Source organism: Leptonychotes weddellii, chromosome 7 (genome assembly GCF_054177405.1).
Source record: "Leptonychotes weddellii isolate Sample4059 chromosome 7, ASM5417740v2, whole genome shotgun sequence".
Taxonomy (NCBI): Eukaryota; Metazoa; Chordata; class Mammalia; order Carnivora; family Phocidae; genus Leptonychotes; species Leptonychotes weddellii.
In genome coordinates, this window is record NC_138375.1 from 108,940,312 (window position 1) to 108,963,040 (window position 22,729).

General features: G+C 40.9%; 1 protein-coding gene across 1 annotated transcript in view; it reads left to right on the forward strand.

Annotated features, from left to right (window-relative positions):
* FGF1 (fibroblast growth factor 1) overlaps positions 1-9,459 on the forward strand; it is a 101,361-nt gene extending 91,902 nt beyond the window's left edge. The window contains exons 3-4 of the mRNA XM_081826935.1: positions 9,053-9,137; positions 9,245-9,459. Of these exons, the coding sequence (XP_081683061.1) occupies positions 9,053-9,096 (44 nt within the window). The 3' untranslated portion in view covers positions 9,097-9,137; positions 9,245-9,459. The remainder of the gene's footprint in view (positions 1-9,052; positions 9,138-9,244) is intronic.
* Positions 9,460-22,729: the final 13,270 nt, after the last annotated feature.

The window sequence follows — 22,729 nt, forward strand, 5'->3', positions numbered from 1 at the left end:
AATTAATGAATTTTTTATATTTAATAAAATCAAACTAAAGCAGGCACACAGTTTTAAAAACACAGTATTACAAAATTTATAGCAGTAGTACCCTTTCCCATTGTACTCTTGGTTCCTGCTCTCCAGATGCAACCACTTTTATTTCTTCTAGATATATCTCCTGATACTTACTTTGTATTTCTAAACAGTAACTATTAAACAGTACCTATTAGTTTCATTCTATGGAAGATACAGATTTAGCTTTTTATACTATATGCCCACCAGTTATTTACATAACCTCTATCCCATCCCAGGGCCCTTCTCATCATCCCTAAAGAGTCACATCACTGGTTAGTTCAAGATTCAATGTTCACATTAGTAAAATGTTGTAATTATTAGTTACATATAAGCGAGGGGATGATTTCATGTCATTTTTCATACAAGTGTCTATCTTTCATTTCCTCCATTTTCAGCTTCATCATTAATTTAGCCTCAAACTTTCAGACAAGCTCTAAGAAGCCTCTCAATACAATCAACCACATTTTTTATCATTTTGATTTTCATTGAGACATCCCTCCTGGAGCCCTCAGATCTGTGAGGGCCTTTGGCAGCACCATTACCCTGTGGCTTCCCACCAATATTTTCCTGGGATTCCTCGTGCCTCTCTCCTATTTTAGATTTGCTATGCCAGGATCCCATGCAATCTTCTTTCTTGATTTAGCCCCTGGGCTATTTAATATTACCTCTAGTAGCTTTTTTCACAAATGGTAAATGGAAAGTTACTATTTAGAAGGTGTTTCGGTCTTCATTTGCTAGTCTAGCCAGGTATGGAAGTCTCAGTTGTAAATTACCCTCCCTCAGGAACATGAAGGCATTGCTCTGTTGTCCCTTAAGCTTACAGTGCTGACATGAGGAGTGTAATGCCATTCTGATTCCTGATCATTGAATGTTACCTCTTTTCCTCTCTGGAAGTTTTCATTATCTTCTCTGGCTCCAGTATTTGAAGTATTAGAATAATGCGTCTTGCTGCAGATATTTTCCATACATTGCAGTAGGTTAGTGGTGGGCCCTTTCAGTCTAGAAATACATGACTTTTGGTTCTAGAGAATTTTCTGGCAAAATTTCTTTTCCTCTCCTACCCCTTCTACACACACATACATTCTCTCTACACACACACACACACACACACACACACACAATTCCTCTGGAGAATCCTGATTAATACACTTTGTTAGGTACTACAATCTTGTAAAGAAAACCCTCATTTTTGGAGATGCATAATAACATATTCAGGGGTAAAATATCATGATATATATAATTTCCAATGGTTCAGCAAACACAGACACACAAAAGCAAATAGGCAAAATGTTAACAATGAATAAATATAGGAGGTGGGGGTATGGGAGTTTATTGCATTTTTTTAAATGTTTTATTTATTTATTCATGAGAGTCAGAGAGAGAGAGAGAGAGGCAGAGGGAGAAGCAGGCTCCCCACCTAGCAGGGAGCCCGATGTGGAACTCGATCCCAGGACCCTGGGATCATGACCTGAGCCGAAGGCAGACACTTAACCATCTGAGCCACCCAGGCGCCCTGCATTCTTTTAGTATTTTTTCTGTTTAAAACTTTCCAGAGTAGAAAGTCAAGTCAATTAGGAAATAAAAAATCAGAGCAGTAAGTGGGAACTGGCAGTATTAGAAGTTCATCTCATTTCTCATGGTAATCAAGTAGATAAAGTTTTAAAAGCTTCTGGTGGGCTGAGGTGACAAAGGAGAGGTCTTGAGCTGGAAGTAAGCAGAAACTATTACTGAGACTACTACCAACCAGGAGTTTCAAAGAGCTCTACTGTCAGTGATGGGATGGATCAAGGGAAAAATAATCTATCCCATGGTTTGGGGATATGGCTGTGCTCAGGCCTGTATCATGAGAAAGGAAAGTCTCCCTCTAAGAAGCTATAATCATGAGCCTGTCCTCAAGCAGAATTGGACTACAAACTTATACTACTTGCCTCATCTAGGAACCCATACCCTTAGAAATTAATGTAAGAGAGTGGTCCATGATATTCTTTAGACACCAAGTACAAGCAAACAATCCAAGAATTACTGGGCAACTGGGTGATTCAGTTGGTTAAGTGTCTGACTCTTGGTTTCAGCTCAGGGCATGATCTCAGGGTCATGAGATAGAGCCCTGCCTCAGGCTCTGAGCTAAGCATGGAGGCTGCTGAAGATTTTCTCTCTCCCTCTGCCCCTCTCCTGCCCACACACGCTCTCTTTCTCTCTCTCTCTCAAACAAAGCAAAACAAAAATTACTTATAAAAAGTTGAACAAGAGGGAGTCAATGGACAAAAATGGTGCTGTGGAATATACTCAAGCACTTCAGACACTGGACTTTCGGGTACTAACTGGATACAGACCATCAAGAAGTACATTTAAAGTGGTAAATACATTTTTTCAAAAGGGACTTACAGTGTGAGAAATAAAAAAACTACCATGAACACCAGGTGGGTTTAACTCAGAAAGGAATGAAATAAAATTCCAAATGAACAACAGAGATACTGAAATTAAAAACCTAATGGGTAGATTGCTTCCAGAAATGTCAGAGGAGTGAAGCAGACATGAAGCCCTCCCATAGATAACAATAATAGAAATAAGACTAAAGAAATATGTTTTAGAGGACATCTAAGTAAAATTTTGGACTGTGGAGAGAGTCCAAAAGCAGACAGAAGCAAGAGAGTTTAATCTCAATAAACTGCCACAGGAAGGGGTCAGAATTGAGAGTTTATGTCTTCCCGGACTGAGGATGATGCCCAACCCTTACAGCTCTAGTTGTAAAAAAAAAAAAACAAAACAAAAAAATAGCAGTGGAAAACCACAGCCTTACCAGCTAAGGTGCCAAAGATCAGAGTTCAAGGCTGAAAACGTAGCTAGAAATCTACAGGAAAAGTACTGGCAGCAGAAAAACCACAGAAAGAGTATAAAACTCTGAGTATAAACTCTGCCCAACTTCTGGGCCAAGAGCTAAACTACGCATGTGTGGGAAGAGGCACTAAGAGGCCTAGGGAAAAAGTGGGCAGAAACCAGAAAGCAATCTGCTCTTGAGTAAAAAAAACTGTGTGCTGCCCTATCTGTGAGTTTGCTGCCTTTTTTCCAAAACTGAGTTAACTTCCCAAACATGCACAAGTCAGGTACCAGAAAGTTGAATCTTACAGGCTTGAAAGGTCAGAGACAGAGCCCCAAACCAGCCAAAATAGCTAGAAATTAAGAAGAGGGGAATCACTAAAAGCAAGAAAATCAAAGAGAGTGACCTCTATCTCTGTTGAAATCCTTGACTAAACACTACATTACAAGAAGTGGAAAACTCCCAAAGGATCAGGTGGGAAAAGTAGCAATGAGAAGCCATAAGAACAGAGAGATTCAATGCTGCATACTCTAAGGGAGACAAAAGTAACACTGGAGTCCAGACAAGTTAATTGCCTACTAGAAAACAAAATGCACCTCAGAAGAATGAAAGAGAATCTAGAGTTGCCATAACGTATCATCTGTAAGGCTCAATTTTCAACCAGAAATTACTAGATATACCAAGAAATGTTAAGTGTGCTCTGTATTCAGGGGAAAAGGCAGCCAATAGGAACTGATTCTGAATGCCTCCACATGTTGAATTTAGCAGACTTTAAAGCAATTATTATAAGTATGTTCAAAGAAGTAAAGGAAAATATGGTATCGTATTGAATGGACAGCTAGGAATTCTCAAAAGAAAAACGGAAACTGAGAAAAAAAAAAGGAAATTCTAGATCCGAAAAGCACAAAAACTGAAATTTAAAAAGTTATTACATGGGCTCAATTATCTATTGAGAATGGCCGAAGAAAGAATCAGTGAACTTGTAGGGCAACAAAAGTACCAAGAAACAGAAAGAATAAAGATTAAGGAACCTCAGAGACCTGAGGGAACAATATACAAATGTTGCAATACACATACAACCGGAACTCCAAAGGAAGAGGAGAAAGAAAAAAAAGGGTAGAAAAAAATATTTGAAGAAGGAATTGCTGAAAACTTACCAAAGGGGAATAAGGAAACTCTTAGGAGTGATGGAAATGTTCTGTATTTTGATTGTGGTGGGGGTTTCATGGGCATATACATTCATCAGAACCCATCTAATTATACAGTTTAAGTGGGTATGTTTTGTTGTACATAAATGATCTCAATAAAGTTATTTAAAAATGTAAATGATGAACTATACCTCTCTCTTCATTTAAAAAAAAAAAAAAAAAAAACTAAGAAGGGGAGCCTGGGTGGCTCAGTCAGTTAAGCATCCAACTCCTGATTCTGGCTACAGGTCATGATCTGAGGGTCATGAGATCAAGCTGCCACATCAGGCTTTGCACTGGGCATGGAGCCTGCTTAAGATTCTCTCTCTCCCTCTTCCTCTGTCCCCCTGCCCTCGCTTACACACACACACTCTCTCTCTCTATAAAAAAAAAAAAAAAGTCCTAACAAATGGGCTAAATATTATACTGGACATATGGGAGAGAATATGGATAAAGAAAAAAATAAATCTGAAGAAATTAACCGGAATGTAACATGGTGAAATCAAGAGGTCAGGGAGAAGAGAATGAGAGGAGGAGCTGTAGTATGACAGAGTGGAAATGTGGACAGATAGTATTTGAAGGGATTTTTACTGAGAATTTTCCAAAGTTGATGAAAGACATGAATCCTACGTTTCAGGAAGCACATGGAGTCCTGCAGAGTAGAAACAAAACTACAGCCACATCTAGACCAAGAGCTGTGAGGGGGGAGAAAACCACGGAGAGTGTCTTCAAAACAGGTGGCGGAAAGAGGGATTGCCTACGAAGTGGCATTTACACTGGCAGCAGGCTTTTCACCCAACAGTAGTGGCCAACACAGAGTAGAATCCGATCTTCAAAGTACTGAGAGAAAATAGATTTCGACCTCTCCTGCTCCCCCCTGGGTACCTTGCACCCAGCTGCAGAGCTATTTCTGAACACACCTTCTGTTTTGAGGCTTCTCATTACCTCTTCACTCCCAGTCCATCAAATATGTCCAGTCTCTTGGGCTATTAAGGGATTTTATTTAAAGTAAACAGTGTTAATGTGCTGAGGGTGTTAATGACTTGATGCTGTGGGTTGCCAGTATTGACCTAAGCTATTTTTATTATAATATTACTTAAATACACACAAATATATAAAACTAGGCATAAACTCTTATGCTTATCGTTCTTACACAACTATTAAACCAAGACAAATTCATAAATACATATGATTAACTTATAAAGAAATTATAAGCAAAATTATGACAATAAAATCTAAAATATAGATATGTGTGGCAGATGATATTAATTTGCTGAGATGAATGGCTAAAACTGTGTTTGTTTTTTAAAAATTTTATTTATATGAGAGAGAGCAAGAGAGTATGATCGAGGAGGAGAGGGAGAAGCAGACTCCCTGCTGAGCAGGGAGTCTGATGGGGGGGGCTTGATCCCAGGACCCCGGGACCATGGCCCGAGCCGAAGGCAGACACTTAACTGACTGAGCCACCCAGGTGCTCCTAAAATTGTGTTTCAGAGCAGAAAGATAACCGTTGTGTGTCTTTTCCTTCACTGAAGCAGGCTCAGAGCAGAGAGTCAGGCTGCCTGGGTTGAAAGCCCACTGTGTGATTTGGGCAAATGACTTAATCTCTTTAAGCCCCCACCCCTCCCCTCTAAAATGAAGAGAGTGAAACCCAAATCAGGAATGTTGTGAGGATTAAATGCAACAAGAGGAGGGGAGTACTTAGCCCAGTGCCCAGCACATAAAATGGGCTTTATAAATTATTATTACTATTGTTGTAATTTGTCCTCTTTGATAATAAACCCATTTTAACTTCTGTTCCATCATTTTGAAATTTAAAATACAATACTAAAAAAATTTCTTTTCAAGAAAAAAGTCCTAATGAACTTGGAATCTACAAGCTGGCTCTTGGCTGAGTCTTTGCCTGTAATGAAAAAGGTAGTGATCACATCAGGCTTTTGAGTTTGGAACACCTCTGCTGGCGTGGACCTCCTAAGACTCAATTTCTACATAATGTCTTCCCTTAAGTCTACCCTGCGATGGGAAGTCAATGGCCTTCCCTTGCTCCCAGGGTAAGCATAAATTCCTATGCAAACCTGGGAGCTGTAACGATGTTATAGCGATGGGGTGAATGTCCAGGCGATCCAGAATAGGTATACAGTCCCTTTTAGAGATCCTCCCTGAAAGAGAAACACACACACACCACCTCTACCAACACCAACACTACCCTTAGATTTAACAGCTTCCTGGAAATGAAGGGTTTTAAGCCAAAGGAGTTGCTCCAGGGTGAGAACCTTAGTCTTGGTGGCAGGCTGTAGCAGGATGGTGATAAAGGGGAGGGTTTGTCATTCTTTAGGGGCAAAAGAATGCTTATAACATAAAAAAACAAAGAAACCCCTATATATTCAGTCTACCAAGAAAGCAGGTTCAGCTATTTAAAACAAAAACAAAAAGCAGATCCTTCAGAGTGAGAAAGTCACTTCTCACTAGGTACTTTTGTCCTTAACCTTAAGTCCTCTCCTAATGGCTCGGCAAATTGTGATAAAATGTAGCAAAGGCCAGATAAAGTACATCATGTGAAACACTTATCAAAGACCACTTCAGGGGAGCCTGGGTGGCACAGTTGGTTAAGTGTCTGCCTTTGGCCCAGGTCATGATCTCAGGGTCCTGGGATCAAGTCCCGCTTTGGGCTCTGGTTCAGCGGGGAGTCTGCTTCTCCTTCTCCCTCTGCAACTCCCCCTGCTTGTGCTCTCTCTATCTCAAATAAATACCTTAGAAAAAAAAAAAAGACCACTTCAACCCAGGTGTTATACCACAACCTGAGAAAGGAACGCACAGAGGCTCCACTGGCGGACCCCTGCCCATTACCTGAAGCCCACTTTGCCCATACCCAAACTTTGACTGCCTTCCTCCACCTCCCAGAATACTGAGAGGCACCTGCATGGCTCAGTTGGTTGAGCAGCTGCCTTGGGCTCAGGTCATGATCCCAGGGTCCTGGGATCGAATCCTGCATTGGGCTCCTTGCTCAGTGGGGAGACTGCTTCTCCCTCTGCCTCTCCCCTCCGCTTGTTCTCTCTCTCAAATAAATAAATAAAATCTTTAAAAAAAAAAGGGTAGAATTCCTCAAATACCTTAAGAAAACATTAGGTTAAGTGGAACAGGCCAGACACAAAAGGACAAATGCTTTATGATTCTATTTATATGAGGTATCTAGAAGAGACAAATAGAGATCAGCAGGGGCTGGAGAGAACGGAGAGTTATAGCCTCTCCTGGGCCCCCCATACTCCCCTCCCTCTCAAAATGTCCAAAGATCACAGTCTGGAAAATGTGTTTTGTAAAATTATAATGAAGGGTCCATATTTCTATTCCTAGAAGGGATTCTTCTCCCTGCACCTCATCGATCCACATAAAATCACACTGTCTTTCTAGCCTGGATACCTTTCCTGAACAAAACTCTATTCACTTGGGAAAAGAAAGGTGGCTATGTCCCAGGGATAATGTCCACAGGGTCCTGGAAATGATCAGAACACACATCTATCACAACACAATGAGGAAAACATTTAGAGTACTTCCTCTGAGGTAAAAACTTGGCGAAATTTGGGTTTTCTCATGAGTGTCCTAGGTTGTTCAATAATGACAGCTCCAGAAAACCTTCTGGGTTCATGACTATGAGTGCCTGGAAGCAGACAATCCCACAAGAGCCCAAATCTTAAGGCTCCATCTAGAAAGCGCACCAAAAAAAGCTGTGGGAAACTCTGGACGTAAACCAAGGGTCTGCAGGAAGAACATGGTAACAGACGGCTCCCAGCTATCTCATGTTTCCATGGTAATTCATGCTACACTGGCAGCTCCGGCCTCTGGGAGCCCCTGGGACATGATTTATGGCAGCCACAGGCAGCTCCGGGCACTGGATGTGAGCTGGACACACATAGGATGAAGCAGACAGAGACAGACTGCCCTGCTTTATCTCATCATGTACTTCCTCACCTTTCCTGACTGGGCGGGGGTGTCACCCAGTGAAAGAATGTTTTACAAGCAAGCCATTCATCAGGACTCCTAATTAAAAAGTTGGAGAGCGTAACAATGGAGCGGATTTTGCCGTCTTCTGACACTTCATTAACCTCATCATTGTTCTTCTGCCAAGGGCAGGAGTCTCCAGGATTACTACCTAGGTTCTGTCCTTAACACTCAGGCAGAAAAAGAAGCAGTAACACTTTGCCGCAAAAATAACTCCCCCGTATGACCACAAGAGTTGTGCCAGATCATGAAGGAAACAGGAACAACATGACAAGGAAAAGAAGACCTACTTGGACTTTACTAAATTTAGGAATATTCCCCTTCACTCAGAGGAAAATAGAGGAGGAATAATAAGTAACCTATTTTTTCATAGACCTTTCTAGTAAAGAGTAAAATGTTACCCACTTCTCTCTGAAGGAGACAGCTAAGAATAAAGAGCTAGGGAATTGACATGTTATCTATATACCAATAGCTGCACATTTTGTGAATTTTGACTTGAGCTCACTTATCCTCCCCCTTTTTTTTTAACTCAGTGGCAAAACTAAACTTCTGTTTTAAATCCATAAATAAACCCCGGGGGATGTAGTTCAAACCAAAACCATATCCATTTATTTTCTGTGACTGTTGAGCTGAAACATAAAAATATTCACCCAACCAAAGCAGTGTTTCTGTGTTTGAGTCTGTCTCTGGGATCATGGAAATGGGAGGAAGATGCCAGACTCTGCTGGAGCAAGGCATTCAACTTCACCTCACTCCAGGTGAGATTCTGGTTAAGACTTAAAGAGGGAGAGGTCCTGAGTGGTCTCATGAAGCCCAAAGGCAGAATTCCCAAAACTCTAGGTTTTACCTGACTCTGACATTCCTCAGAGAGCAGAGGACAGTGATACAGGCCTGGCCCAAAGTCCTGATCATCTTTCACAGTCTCTTTTGCTTTGTGTTTCCTCCTCTTTTTTTTGCCTATGGGTCTATTGTTGGCCTCTTCCACTCTCCTTAGGTGACTACAGCTGCTCTGACTTTCGTGGACAGCCTGTTCTCTGATGACTTCCAACCCATGGCGGCGCTTCTTTTGGGAGCTACAGGTCAGTATGTTCAACTGCCGGCTGGACATGGCCAAGGGGATGTTCAGCGAATGCCTTGAAGGTAATTAGCTCTCCCTTTCTCAGTTCCAAATCTATTCCTCCTCCAGATTCACTCATGAAAATCCTGAGCTCTGAAGCAAACATTACTCCCAAATGATTCCCATGATGCTTTCTCAGTCTCAAAATGAACAGATTTCCAGAAAGGAGACGGTGGCCAGAGGGTGACCACGTTGTGGAGAGATGCCCGCTCACCCTGAGGCTACATGGGTGAGTGTGAGGAGGTGTGTGTAGGGCAGGGGGATAGGGAGCTGTTCCCAGGAGACAGAAATAGTTCCTTGAAAGTCAGAGAGGTTGGTCAAACAATCCACTGCAAACTCCAAGAGCTTTCAATATTTATGCTCAGTGTAAGTGTTTAAAGGACCTACCTTATTGCTTATAAAATAAAGAAAATTACAAGATTTATGTGGAGTTTGCTTACGTCTTGGGATATCAGGACTTTTATAGCTTCCTTTAGCCAAGTCACCATGTGCTTAAATAAAAATACAAAATTTTCTCAAGAATGACAGAAAAATCTTCTAGAAGGAAGAAATGTTGAGCAGTTTCTGATTCTTGCCCCCTGAATTTCTGCCTCTAGGTGAAGTATAGACAAAAATCCCCTTTCTTTGTTTCTACTTGTAAGGTCTCAGACCATCTAACAATTTTGTAAAGAACATTATAAAACAAATAAGCTAGCAAAAACACAGAATGCTTAAGTCCTCACAGTGTTAAAACTTGAAATCTAGGCATAATCTAACAACCAACCTCTTTAACTTTCTTTTTATAAATGAGGAAACTAAGTCCCAGAGAGAGTAAATGAAGGGCCCAAAGCCACAAAACTATAGAGTGACAGAGGCAGAACCCAAACTTGGTGACTTACCTCCCTATCTGATGTTCTTTTCATTCTTTCAAGCTACCACTCTTAAAAACAAGGTCTTGATCCCTTCCCTCCATCCTAAGGTTGACTCCTCCTTGGCTTTCTACTATATGGCCTCCCAGCACCATTTTGGTTCCTTGGCCCCTGAAAACTGGTTGATCCAAATATCTTGCTATATTCAAGGTCAGACTCCAACTCCTCTAACAAACCAGTTCTTTTATCTCATAAACATTCCACTCTGTTCTGGTTTTCCATCTAAGCAACATGCCTGATTTACAATGGAGTTACCTGGTAATGGGGACTAAAATCCCTGAGTTTCCATGAGTGGCCATGGTTCAGGTAACTTGTTCCAGCCCCTTTAGGAGTCTACAGCGAGTTTCCCAAACAACATAGAAAAATGGACTCTAAATTGTGAATATTACCTTCTCAATAGACTAATGCCTTAATCAGACAACTATTATAACTGCACACACATGTGTGTTTATACACACAAACTCACACAGTAAGAACTAGAATATATATATTGAGGAAGATTATTCTTGCTGTAATATCAATAAAAAGGCACTTGAAGATCATGGGATTTTACAGAACATGATGTAGTAAACTCAGTCTTAGGCTGGAAGTCATCATAATGTGTTCCTTCTCCTGATTTTGCTAGCCAGAGTTCTTTTTTTTTTTTTTTTTTGCTAGCCAGAATTCTAAGAGAGTCTCGTCTGCATGCCAACTCAGGAAATCTGTGGAATCAGCAGGAATTTCATTTGCCTGGGGCCTCAAAACCTCATAAATTGTGCTTTTCAAATATCTTTGGCTTTCCCTGAGGGATGGAGATGAAGGAGATGTAGTCTCTACATTAGTAAAAGATAAATGGTTGAGGAGAGATATTATATGATGTGTAACATTCCTTTTCTAGAAGTTTATGTATGGATCTCAATTTCCCTTCTTTGGCCTTACAGGGAGCGTTTAAGGGGAACACTAACTTTTCTCTGGAATTTTTGCTTCTGGTACTTAGAAGGGACTTAAAGTGTCTTCCTTCCCCATTCCACTCTCAGGCAAAGCCTGAAATTATTTTTTAAAGGTCTGAGCATCCTGGGGCTGACTGGGTGACTCAGTCGGTTAAGCATCTGCCTTTGGCTCAGGTCATGATCCCAGGGTCCTGGGACGAAGCCTTGCATCGGCCTCCCTACTCAGCAGGAAGTCTGCTTCTCCCTTTCCCTCTGCCCCTCTCCCCAGCTCATGCTCACTCTCTCTCAAATAAGTAAAATCTTTTTAAAAAGTAAAAAATAAAATAAATAAATAAATGTCTGAGCATCCCATCCCTTCTCCTATCCCCTCTTCCCCCTCCCCTCTTCCTTACGCTTAAGGGAATAAGAGTAAGCATTTTTGGTTTAGGGGGATTATACTAGATCAACCCAGAGAGAAGGATGTGGGCCTCTACTTTACACCAAAGAAGCAAAAGTAGCCAGACTCCCCAAAAGGGTGGCTGGAATTTTTTGGAAGGTCATGGTTTTGAAGTTTCTGCATATAGAACCTGAATATCTGTACCCTATTGACGTGCCATAACCTGAACAGGAATGGGGCATTGCTTCTAAGTCACAAAACCCTGACAGCAGTGCCAGGGGCTTCTGTATCTTCATCCTGTAAAAATAAAGCTCTTTGAAGGACATCTCTGGGCATCTTGGGGAAATAATACCCAAAAGATGGCCAAAAAAAAGCCACCTGGAAATAGCAATCAATGTCCCAAATACTTCCCAATTCAATTTATGAGACCAGTGTTACTCTGATACCCAAACCAAAGACATTATAAGAAAACTACAGACCAACATCCCTCATAACATAAATTTAAAAACGCTTAACAAGGGGGCACCTGGGTGGCTCAGTCGGTTAGGTGTCTGACTCTTGATTTCGGCTCAGGTCCCGATCTCAGGGTTGTGAGATCAAGCCCCGAGTCAGGCTCCATGCTCAGTGCTTAAGATTCTCTCTCTCTCCCCCTCTCCCTCTGCCCCAACCCTGCTCATGCTCACTCTCTCTCTCTCTCAAAAACAAAATAAATAAAAATAAAAACACTTAACAAAATATTAGCAAATTTATCTAGTGATACAGAAAAGGATAAATGTGGTATATCCAGACAACAGAAGATGACTCAAAATAAAGAGGAACAAACTACTGATATGCATGACAACAGGCATGAATCTCAAAAACACCACACTAAGGACAAGAAGCCAGACAAAAGTATGTATGTGTGTGAGTACAGATACAGATATACATGATTTTTTATATATGAAACTCGAGAAAAGACAAATCAATGGCAGGGTGATAGAAGGCAGATCAGCGGGTGCCTGGGGTGGGGAAGATGAGAGGTGAGGACTGACTAGGATGGGGCCCAAGGAAACTTTTTGGGGTGATAGAAGTGTTGTATATCTTGACTGTAGTGATTATTACATTGACTTATAACTCTCCCCAAACTTATCAACATATGCACTTAACGTGGGTGCTAATAATCACATGTAAACTATAGGTCAATAAATTTGATTTTTTAAAAATCTGACAAAGCAAGCTTCTCTAACAGAGGTTCTAATCTTTAAAAGGCCCCAACATTTGGTGGAGTTGGCCAAAAACACTGTAAATACCAGGATGCAAACTCACTTACACCACCAAGGACTCCCTTGAAGTTGGGGGCAGATAGTCTTGGGAAAGTCAGTGGCAGTATGGACAACATAAAATAATCAACCCAAACCCTGAGAACCCACTAAAAGAGACATGTCTAAAAACCATGGGGTTGATGTCCCTCAAGAGTCCCTGAGCGCTCAGGCTTCAAGGTTTACGAGGGTTGAGGCCTCTTCTTCAAGTCCTACAAGCCTTTTCTTTTCACAGAAATATTAATTTATTTTAAACTAGCAGTAATAAACCATTGCATGTTAATACAAAAAACATTAAAAAAAATTTTTAATTTAAATTCAAGTTAGTTAACATATAGTGTAGTACTGGTTTCAGGGGAAGAAGTGAGTGATTCATCAGTTGCATATAACCCCCAGTGCTCATTCCATCACGTGCCCTCCTTAATGTCCATCACCCAGTTACTCCATCTCCCGCCAACCTCCCTTCCAGCAACCCTGTTTGTTTCCTATAGTTAAGAGTCTCTTATGGTTTGCCTCCCTCTCTATTTTCATCTTATTCTATTTTTGCTTCCCTTCTCCTATGTTCATCTGCTTTGCTTCTTAAAGTCCACATATAAGTGAAATCATAAGGTATTTGTCTTTCTCTGACTGACTTATTTCGCTTAGCATAATAACCTCTAGTTCCATCCACGTCGTTGCAAATGGCAAGATTTCATTCTTTTTGATGGCTGAGTACTATTCCATTGTATAGATATACACCACATCTTCTTTTCCATTCATCTGTCAATGGATATCTGGGTTCTTTCCATAGTTTGGCTATTGTGGGCACTGCTGCTATAAATATTGGGGTGCAGGTGACCCTTCAGATCACTATGTTTGTATCCTTTGGATAAGTACCTAGTAGTGCAATTGCTGGGTCGTAGGGCAGTTCTATTTTTAACTTTCTCCATACTGTTTTCCAGAGTGTCCAGTGTGTGCATTCCCACCAACAATGTAAGAGGGTTCCCCCTTCTCTGCATCCTCGCCAACATCTGTTGTTTCCTGAGTTGTTATTTTTAGAAGTCCTAGAAGCCTTTTTGTTTTTCTCATGAGAGGTCTCTGAGAGCTCAGGGCAGCACCCAGACAACAGCCAGTAAGGACATGGGTACCTCAATACTACAACCACGCACAACAGTTTTCTGCCCATAACCTGAACAAGCCTAGAAGCAGATTCTTCCCTCAGGCCTCCGGAAAGGAACTCAGTTGTGCTCACACTTTGATTTCGGTCTGTGAGACCAAGAACAGAGAACTATGCCCACCAGATTTCTGACCTGCACAACTGTGAGAAAATAAGCCTCTAAGATTGTGGTACTTCGTGATAGCACCACAGAAGCCAAACAGGTTATAACAATGATAGCCACATACTGGAACTCTATAGACTTTACTAGACTAAAAAAATCAAAGAGAAGAAAGAATCAATCTCACTGTTCTAGTATATCTTCCTTTTCCTTCACATTTCAAGAGGAAAATAATTAAACATACGTGTATCTAGTGGTCCATACCCCTAACACTAAACTGTTAATTTCCCCTTTGGTTTGACCCGAGTAATTCCAAGAACTGACATTTCATATGGAAGAGACAGTATCTTTATAGTAGACCTTTTGTTTGAGTCAAAAGAATTGAGATTTTCTTTATTACAATATGGAACTGAACTTTGATAAGAGACTTTCTTTGATTTCTGAAGGAAAGTATATTTAACATTTTACTTCACATATAGAATTAACTTTGATTTCAAAACTGCTCTTCACTTAAAACCCAGACACAGGATTTTTAGTACATAGTCTTACTAATATACAACAAAGATGTATGTTAGTTAAACAAGGTTTTCATTTTTAAAGACGGGATTTTCCAGGTATAATCAAAATGGTTTCTTAGCTATAATCTATAAAATATCCTCCCATGTTCCTTCACTATATGATAGCAACTTAAAATGCCTTTTCTCCTCCTTAAAAAGTTTTAAAGAGCACCTGGGTGGCTCAGTCAGTGGAGCATGTGATTCTTGACCTCGGGGTTGTAAGTTCGAGCCCCATGTTGGGTGTAGAGATTTACTTTAAAAAAAAAATTCTCAAAAAAAAAGTTTGAAATAAATTTTTTGCTTAGAAAGCTGATGTCAGAGTAACATAATACCCCAAGCAATAGTGAGACAGATCCACAGATCCTTGGAAATCAGTGGAGTTTAGACCAATCCAAAAGCTACCCTGAGGATTATTTGAGTAAAAAAACAAAATCTAATGAGTTATACAGATTTTATAATACATTAATCCAAAAGGGTTTTTTTCGGTTTTTTGACATCCAACTTTGAGAAATAATGGATGTGGATGCCAGGATGTCCCAGTGATCACTGTGTCAGGGGCTTGTCTTGGCCTGGGTTGTACTTTTAGTCATCACTAGGAGAAATATCATTTTCAAAAGGTGAGTGGCTGAGAAGATCCTATTCTTCCCTAATTCCATATAATAATTCTACAATATGAAAATAGAGTACATTTCCGTATTTCCTAGATATTCATCCACTCCTCTGCATCTAGGATTATTTCCAAAGCTCCCAGATACTTAGAGTTTGTTTTTTTTTTAAGCGGATTCCTGCACAAGATTACTAATATGCTAATTTATCTATAGAACTTCCGGTTTCTAGCTTTGCTTTATCCCTCTTCCTAGTTGCCATGTCTAATTGCAATTGTCAAACATGGTTTATTAAAAAGACAAGCTGCCTCTTGAAAAGCTGCCCTTAAGCCACTATTAAAGAAGTCAGTCTCAAGGTACTAGAGTAGGGGGTGCCTCCTAGAGGACAAAGGTGATCACCAAGCCCACAGCCCTTGCCAGCAGCAAGATGAGGCCACCTTGGATCTCCCAGCTTAGAAGGAAGTAGCCAAGCAGCACGTGAGTCAACCTACACAAAAACAGCAGAGGAACCACCCAACCAGTCCATGGATTGGTGAGAAATAATAAATAATTGTTATTTTAACCCATTGTGCTTTGGGGTGGCTTGTCCTAGCAAAGGCTCATTGAATTATTCATAAAATATTGAAAAATTTCTGCCTGGGATATGGAATAACAGTGTATAACTTACAACCTTCTACTGGAGGTCTTACTCAGAACAGTAAAGTGGGAGGATATAAATAAAAGGGCTAAGGATTGGAAAACAAAAACAGAATGGTAAATATTTGGAAATAACATAAATATGCAGGTAATATAGAAGGACCTATTAGGTTTAATAAACAAATTTAGCAAGGTCACCGGTTTAAGAATGAGATCAAAATTTCTTTCATATATAAGGCAAAACATATAGGAAAATAAAAATGATGCCATTTACAATAGGATTAAAAGATATGAAATACCTGGGAATAAGTTAAATGAATGACATGTAATACCTCTATACAGAAAACTACAGAACATAACTAAACAAAACAGAACAAGACCTAAATAAAGGAAGAGATACAATATGCACAGAAAGTTCAGTATTCAAACATATCAAATCACCCCGCCCTGATCTATAGGTACAAAGCTAGTACAAACAAAATCTTGGCAAGGTTGTTTCTTCTTTTTCCTGGAAATTGACCTGTTGACTCTACAATTCATATGGAAATCCAAAGAGCTAGAATAAAACTGATAATCTTGAATTAAGAACTTTCAGAAGGACTTAAAATACCAAATATCAAGGCCAGCATTACCCTGATACCAAAATCAGACAAGGACACTATAGGTCTGTATCCCTAATGAACACAGATGCAAAACTCCTCATGAAAATACTATAACACTGAATTCAACAGTACATTAAAAGGATCATACACCATGATTGAGTGGGGTTTATTCCTGGGAGGCAAGGATGGTTCAACATCTGCCAATCAATAAATGTGATACACCACATTAACAAAATGAAGGATAAAAATCATAGGCTGACAAGAGAAACAGATTTACAGATGATTCCAATATTAGAGGTAGCTAATAAGGACTTTAAAATAACTAGGTTTAAGGCGCTCCTGGGCAGCTCAGTCCAACTCCTGATTTCAGGTCAGGTCATGATCTCAGGGTCGTGAAATCGAGTCCCATGTCGGGTTCTGTGCTCAGTGGGGAGTCTGTTTGAGACTCTCTCTCTCCCTCTGCCCTTCCCCCTGCTCATGCTCTTTCTCTCTCTCAAAAAAATAAATAAATAAATCTTTAAAAAAAAAACTAGGTTAAAATACTGAAGAAAATAGAAAAGATGCGGAGCAAATAGGTTAAAAAAGATGGAAACATTTATGTTTCAGATGGAACTGAAATCTATTTATACTTATTTTTATTTTTCAGCTTTATTGAGGTATAAGCATCAAATAAAATTGTAATGTAGTTAACATGCACAATGTAATTATTTGATTGTCCAGATTCCTTTTCTCTGGAGGGTCTGTAACTCTAATCTTTATCTCAAGATACTGCAAAAGGCTTCATTTTTGCTCTTTAGAGGCTTTCCACTTAGGTTTTTAGTTCTGCACAGTCCCCAAAGCAACAAATGACCTGAGGAGGAAAACTGATTATGCACTTAAGGCCCTTCTGATTCTCTGCCAACAAGTTCTCCTTCTAATTTTTCAATACATTCTCGACTATTCATAATGAGGACATTTCCCAGATACACTTTTAGCCCAGCATATCCATGTGACTAAATTCTGACAAAGAGATTAACGAATGTGTCATGTGACAGCTTTTTGAGACTTTCTGAAAATAAAGCTGATCCAGGAGGCCCCTTACCCTTTCCTTTTTGTCTCTTTCTGTTGGGTTAGAATGTGGTTATAATGGCAGGAGCTGGAGCAGCCATCTTGGGCCATAAGGTGAGCCCAGTTAGAGAAGTCATGGGGGGAAGCAGGGACGGGAGCTGAATATTCTGCAGAGCAGAGCTACTATACCCAGTCCTGGACTACATACCATAAGACTTTTCCATGAGAGAGCAATAAACTTCTCTCATGTTTAACAACAAGAAGATCAAGCTGCTGGGAACATTAGACATGAGAGGGACAAATAGGGTATTCCTCCTTTATTATGGACTTAGTTACAATATAGTAAACATAACTAAAACCCAGATGATGCAGGTAGTAAAAGAGACAGTGAAGATGTTAGGTTAACTCTAGGAGAGTTTTGTCCACCATAATGGCATAGGTTGGTGGTAGACCAGTAAAGTTACTGTGGTACTTGACAGAGGCCTTAGAGTGGATCAGACATGGAGAAGCCAACATGAGCCAATCAAATGCCCAAGAGACTTAAGTATATAAACCAAATCGACAAATTACAGTTTCCATTCCACTGTGTAGATGGGATGATTTGAAAACGTGTTCAGTGGGTGTCCGTTGTCTGCCTCAGTTCATAACCTCCAAGCGTGGTCCTCTATCTTTTCCTTTGAGCTACTCCTTATCTTTCTGACACTCTCCTCTAGTACCTGTCATTCAGTTCTCATGACAAAGATGCTATTACTGTCACCGATTTTTAGATGGGAGAATGAAGGCTTAGCAAGGTTAAGTGACTTGTCGTCCATGGTCATACAGCTGAGATGTAGACTCAGGCCTGGCTTACTCTAAAGTCTCTGCTCTTAATCACCCTGCCACTCTGTCTCCTTGAAAGGGTTCAGGTGTTCCATATAGGTAATCTTGTTTAATTCCCAAAGCTGTGTGTTTTACAGTTGGTGAAGTACAGGCTCAGAGAGGTTAGACAACTTATGAAAGGCCACACAGCCTCTGAGCAGCAGAGCTGGGGCTTGAACTCAAGCTTGTCTGAGAGAAAGCCTAGAGTCTTCACCTGACTATGTGGTCTCATTCTCTCTCTCTCTTTTTTTTAATTTTAGAGACAAAAAGAGAGAGAGTGCAAGCAAGCAGGGGGAGGAGCAGAAGAGGAGGGAGAAAGAGTCCCAAGCAGATGCTGCGCTGAACGTGGAGCCCACTGTGGGCCTTGATCCCAGGATCCTGGGATCATGACCTGAGCCAAAACCAAGAGTTGAAGGCTCAACCAACTGAGCCACCCATGCGCCCCAACTATGTGGTCTCTCTTGGCTGTTAGGCAACGATAAGCAGGCTCCTCATCTGAAAAGTAGGGATAATAACAAGCAGCAAAATTTAGAGCCTGATGAAGTACATTAGCCCTTTCAAGATCACAGCTTTGGAGTCATCAGTTTCTACCAAGAGAACTGCATTTTTTTCTAAAACAGAGAAAATGATGACATTTGTCATTTGATGGGAGTTATCGTCACTCCTTCAAACTCATTTAACACTTATCATTTAAAGAGATATAAGAGCATTTTCTGAGGTCTGCTCAGTAGGTTACATTTTAAAATAATAATTGTTGTTACTGCTTTGTTGTTGTAATTACATTCGGTGTTTAGATTTGTAGGCCAGGGGCTCTGAAGAGTTAATGTGCCTCCTTCAATGTTTAGTTCCTTGCCAGGGTGCCTCAGGCAGGGAGGAGAGGGGAGCGTCAAGTACTGTAAATTCTGAGTCGTGAATTACCACCGCATGAAAACATTCCCAGGACTTTCAGTGTACGTTTGTTCTAATTTGCTACAACCTGAGAAGAAACAGCACAGGCACCGTGATTAAAAAAAAGAGACTGCCCATCAAAACAGTGCAAAGCAGACAAGCTTTCATTTATTTTCTTTGGAGCATTCCTGTTGGCAGCTCTACTCACTTGGTTAATGGAATATTCTTGATTCATTAAACAGGCTCATTTAGAAAAAGGAGCCACCATGGCTGGGGTGGGACAGGGAACCACCCTTGCTCTCCCTGGCAGGTTCTCCAAAAAGTGGTGCCTTTTCAATGGTTCCCAAAGATAGTATGTGCACAGGATGGGCGTTAGAGCCATGTTGAAAGACCTTAAAGAAAGCAGCATGAAGACAAGACTGTGAGTCTCAAGGGGAAGGAAGTCAAGGGTGGAACCTCTTCTGTGGGCTCGCCTGGCACCACTGGGTGAGGGGTGTGGACGAGGAGAATAGTGGTCAGCGTCAGGCCCCACCTCCAGGCTGGTTGCCTTTACACTAGGACTGGCCTCATCCCTGAAGGCCTCACCTGCCCGGAGACTATTCCAAGAGCAATCATGGCTCATCCTCCAGGACCCTCCGGTCTTCAGTCCCCCTCCTAGTGCTATTTTTGAAGTGCAGCAGGCTCCAGAGTAGGGAAGAGGCTCCAAACACTGATTCCCAGAGCCCATGAAAAGGCCTGTGGCCAGGAACCGTGTCAACAATTTGCAATATGGTTTCGTGCCAAACGTCTCAATCTGTGTCCCTCACCTCTGAAACTGGAACTAGACACTTCTTTGTATTATCCCCCAAACTAACTCTAAGCAGCAGTTAAAACCTTTGATGGATGTTCGAATCTTAACAAAGCTGTGCTGGCAGGAACTTTTGGTGTCAGGGTAGACCAAAACCCATTACAGTGAGTTCAAGTACAACACAAAATCATCCCAAACTCTTCCCAGGACCCACTTATTTCTAGCAATATTTACTACCAGGTAGCTCCAGCACCACCCAAGAGTCTGCTAATCTCTTGTTTTTCTCATGTTAAATCTAACCTATTAATCATACACTGAAGACAAAACTCTTCAGTCGAACATTGACTCACTTTTTCTACAGATTATTCCCATCCGTGACTGACAACTGTATAGCACTTTGGGACATTTAATGTTTTTATTTTTTTTTAAGATTTTATTTATTTATTTGAGAGAGAGAATGAGAGAGAGAGAGAGAGCATGAGACAGGGGAGGGTCAGAGGGAGAAGCAGACTCCCTGATGAGCAGGGAGCCCGATGTGGGACTCGATCCCGGGACTCCAGGATCATGACCTGAGCCGAAGGCAGTCGCTTAACCAACTGAGCCACCCAGGCGCCCCTTGGGACATTTAATGTTAAGACCTACTTCTCTTTTAAATACCATTATAACCATTTGTTATTTACTTGTCATCTCTCTGCTTCTCTGACTCTAATCTCTCTACTCCTCCCTGCCCCAGCCTTCTATCTTGATAGCTTTCCACCCCAAAGTGGCATCTCTTGGCTCAAAGACTATTTCAAAGACCTCTGGGTGACAAATGTTAACTAGATTTATTGTTCTGGTTATTTTGCAATATATACCAATATGTGGAATCATTATGTTGTACACGTGAAACTAATATAGTGTTATATGCCAATTACACCTCAATAAAAAAAGGAAAATTATGGTAGGTAAATTATACCTCATGGAAGCTGTTAAAAAAAAATCTCTGAAATGCGCTTTGGGAAGTATTGCCTGACTCCAGGGATATCCCCTTACTCTGGGTTCTGAGTTTGGTTACTTAAAAGTTCTGCTGGGACCAATCAACCCTTCAGGGTATGACAGAACCCTAAGGAGAAGGACAATTCAGGCATGTGTATGCACACAGACAAGAAATAGGTTTAAATACTTTGGTTCCACCAAGACCAAGTCCAAGATCCCTCTGGAGACTGCGCGCGCATACACACACACACACACACACACGTGCACGCACAGGCACGAACAATGTAATTCATTTCCCAACTTGAGGCAGAAGGAATAAAGTTAACTGGAAAGTGATAAGGAAGGAGTTAGGTTTCACAAAACTAATCAGCTGCCATAAATATGAACACAAACAACTCTGCTCAAGAGAAAACAATCTTTCTTTTTTTCTTCCTACATAGAAGTTTCACCCACAGTATTATAAACAAAAAAGACTAGCCATCCAAGAGGAGGGAGGAAAAACTCTATAGATTTTGCCATTTCCCTGCTTTGTTTATTCTACCCCAGAAAGAGGGGCATGAAGTCACATAAACCCCTGTACTCTAGGGGCTAAAACTTTTTTAAATTGTACTTTATGTTAAATAAACAAACTTTCTGAAGCACTGCCATTTGCTGAAGAAGAATGTAAATCTGGACTTAATGGGGCTCAGATGTCCTTCGGGGCTGTCTGCACATGACCATGAATGGAAAAGTACTAAGCCCCAGACAGTAATAGTGTGCACAGCTATGGATCTGCTCAACTAGAGACTTTCTCCTTCCTTTAGAGATGAATTCTGTCCCCTAGACATGGAGAAGGGATAGCCATAGTGCCATCCAAGAGAAGCCAAGGGAAAGGGCTCAGGATGAGGGCTGACAGAGAGCTTCTGATGTAGCCTAGTACTCAACAGAAATGAGAAGCAAGAGTTACGTTACCAAGCTTATCACAAATATATCAAAGTCTCACCTGAGACACTCCATTCTGCCCACATATAGCCACTCACCCCCTCCATGGATATAAAGAACCCACTGCAGGTGGAGTCTTCTTAAAGGATCTCCCCCAGGGGCGCCTGGGTGGCACATGGATGGTGCAGTTGGCTAGGCATCCGACTCTTGGTTTCAGCTCAGGTCATGATCTCAGGGTCGTGAGATCGAGACCCATGATGGGCTCCATCCTCAGCATGGATCTGCTTAGGATTCTCTCTCTCTCCCTTTCCCCCTGCCCCCTTCCCCCACTCTAAAAATAAATAAATAGATTTTTAAAAAAAAAAGGACCTCCCCCAAAGCCAGATCTATACCCTCCCAGGAAGGGATGCAGTTTACCATCTTTGGTCAACACGTTCTCCTCTCGTCTGTAGGCTCAGAAGACTCAAAAGCCCAGGAGTCTCTACTTAAGACTATTAAGGTCATGAAAAACAAGACAAGACTGAGCAACTCTCAGACCAGAGGTGCCCAGGGAGACTTGAGGACCAAATGCAATGTGGATTGGAGTCTGGAGTTTAGCTAATAGTAATATACCACGGTAATATAAGATGTCAAAAATGCTGGGAAACTGGGTGAGGAGTATATGGAAACTCTCTGTACCTCTTCACAACTTTTCTTTAAACCTAAAATTATACCAAAATAAAAGGTTATTAAGAAGTTTTATTTTTTAAAAATGCCAAGAAAAGATGTATTAATTTTTTTTAATTTTATTATGTTATGTCACCATACATCATTAGTTTTTGATGTGGTGATCCACGATCCATTGTTTTCGTATAACACCCAGTGCTCCATGCAGTACATGCCCTCCTTAATACCCATCACCGGGCTACCCA